Source organism: Chrysochloris asiatica, unplaced genomic scaffold (genome assembly GCF_000296735.1).
Source record: "Chrysochloris asiatica unplaced genomic scaffold, ChrAsi1.0 scaffold00135, whole genome shotgun sequence".
NCBI classification, from domain to species: Eukaryota; Metazoa; Chordata; class Mammalia; order Afrosoricida; family Chrysochloridae; genus Chrysochloris; species Chrysochloris asiatica.
This window is the reverse complement of record NW_006408653.1, coordinates 6125127-6126803: the sequence shown is the minus strand read 5'-3', so window position 1 is coordinate 6126803 and position 1677 is coordinate 6125127. Positions and strand designations below refer to the sequence as shown.

At 36.6% G+C, this 1677-nt stretch overlaps 1 protein-coding gene across 1 annotated transcript in view; it reads left to right on the top strand.

Moving 5' to 3' along the window:
• Positions 1–1677, top strand: part of ATP11B (ATPase, class VI, type 11B) — a 129074-nt gene that overhangs the window by 30683 nt on the left and 96714 nt on the right. The window contains exon 2 of the mRNA XM_006869816.1: positions 1159–1275. Coding sequence (XP_006869878.1) covers positions 1159–1275 — 117 coding nt within the window. The remainder of the gene's footprint in view (positions 1–1158; positions 1276–1677) is intronic.

Here is a 1677-nt window from a genome sequence, read left to right as displayed (position 1 = left end):
ATTTGTTCCCTCTTTTGAGTTACTGCATCCATAGGTGTAGGTCAAGTTCATCAAATTATATCAGATTACTCTTTTTTTCAACATTTTCAGTCATTTGTAAGAACCAATAAAAGGTCTTTTATTTGGGGATTGACTTTTAGCTTGTCAGGTGGTCCTTGAGATTTGCCAACGGAGTCTTAAAGAGTCAGATGGCACTGTAGAAAAGAATACAATACCATGGGAATTAAGTGCTCACTATCTGCTCCTCGGAAACCCTATGTAGGGGCGCTATGGGTCGAAACTGACTTGATGGCTCTTAAACGGCAGCAATTCTTGTCATCACTGAAAATTTTTCACTAGAAATTCTTACTAAATTACTTTGAGAGATGGTCTTTCAAATTTGGGACCAGGATGGGATTTTCTCAAGCCTGGAATGTAGCACATTCCTCTTGTATTTCAGCAGGTCAGTTAATACAGAAACTGGTACAAATAAATGATTGTGTGGAATAAATTCTGGCAAGACCCTGATCAAGGCATTTTAATTCCTCCTCTGGGAATAAAACTTTGAAACCAAGTTGATCTGGGTGTGGAAGAAATGAACATATAAACCATTAGGTGGGGCAGGTACTGACTGAGTAGGAATGTATCTGAAGAGAAGGACAAAGAACCCATAGGGCTGAAAGGGAAGGAAGGTAGTGGAGAGAGAAGCCTTGTCCTCAAATTCATTTCCTGGTCTCCTGTATGATTTTTCTCATTGTAGCATTTCTGACAAAGTATGGTCTGTTCTTCATTACTAGAGGTATTGCTCATTTAGTTTATATTTAAAGGCAATGTACTTGTTTATCTGTGCAGGAGATACTATATTACTTAACTCTTCTAATAATTAAATGGAGTATATAGATCAAAATCAGTATAGTAATGTATGCAATCTGACCAACTGATGTGACCCTGTAAGATAAGCACTCAGTCACAAGGTTGGTTTGGACTGCAAGGTCATTGGTTCCAAACTCACCAGCTGCTCCTTGGAAGCCTATACGACCCTATACAAGGTCATTATGAGTTGGAACTGACTTGGTGACACTTAACAATAACTATCTGACTGATTAAATAAAGCTAATGGTAAATAATAATAACTAACCTTGTTGACCAGTATTTCATTTTTCTTTTGCTTGATCTTAGGGGTTTGACCCACCACATCAAAGTGACACAAGGACTATTTACATAGCCAACAGATTTCCTCAGAATGGCCTCTACACACCTCAGAAGTTTATAGATAACAGGATTATTTCCTCTAAGGTAAGGATTAACATTTTTTTAATGAAAACTAAGTATGTGTCATTTTTATTTTGAAAGTAATGTATTGTGTGTATTCTTATATGCATTGAAAACCTTAAAAATTCAAGAAATGAAAAAAAAATTCAAGAATTGGCAGTTGATAGATTTATCTTAGAGTTGTGAATTGTAAAATAAAAGTAATTGTCAGTTGCTGATATCAAGTACACATACCAAAAAATAATTCTTATTTGCATTTAAACTGAGCGACTAATACGTATATTGTGTGCCAGGTTCTGTTAGGGGCTTTATCTTTGAATCCTTGTAACAACCCTGTGTTGTTGTTATGTGCCGTGGAGTTGGTTCCGACTCATAGCGACCCTGTACAGGGTTTCCAAGGCTGTAAATCTTTATGGGAGCAGAAAG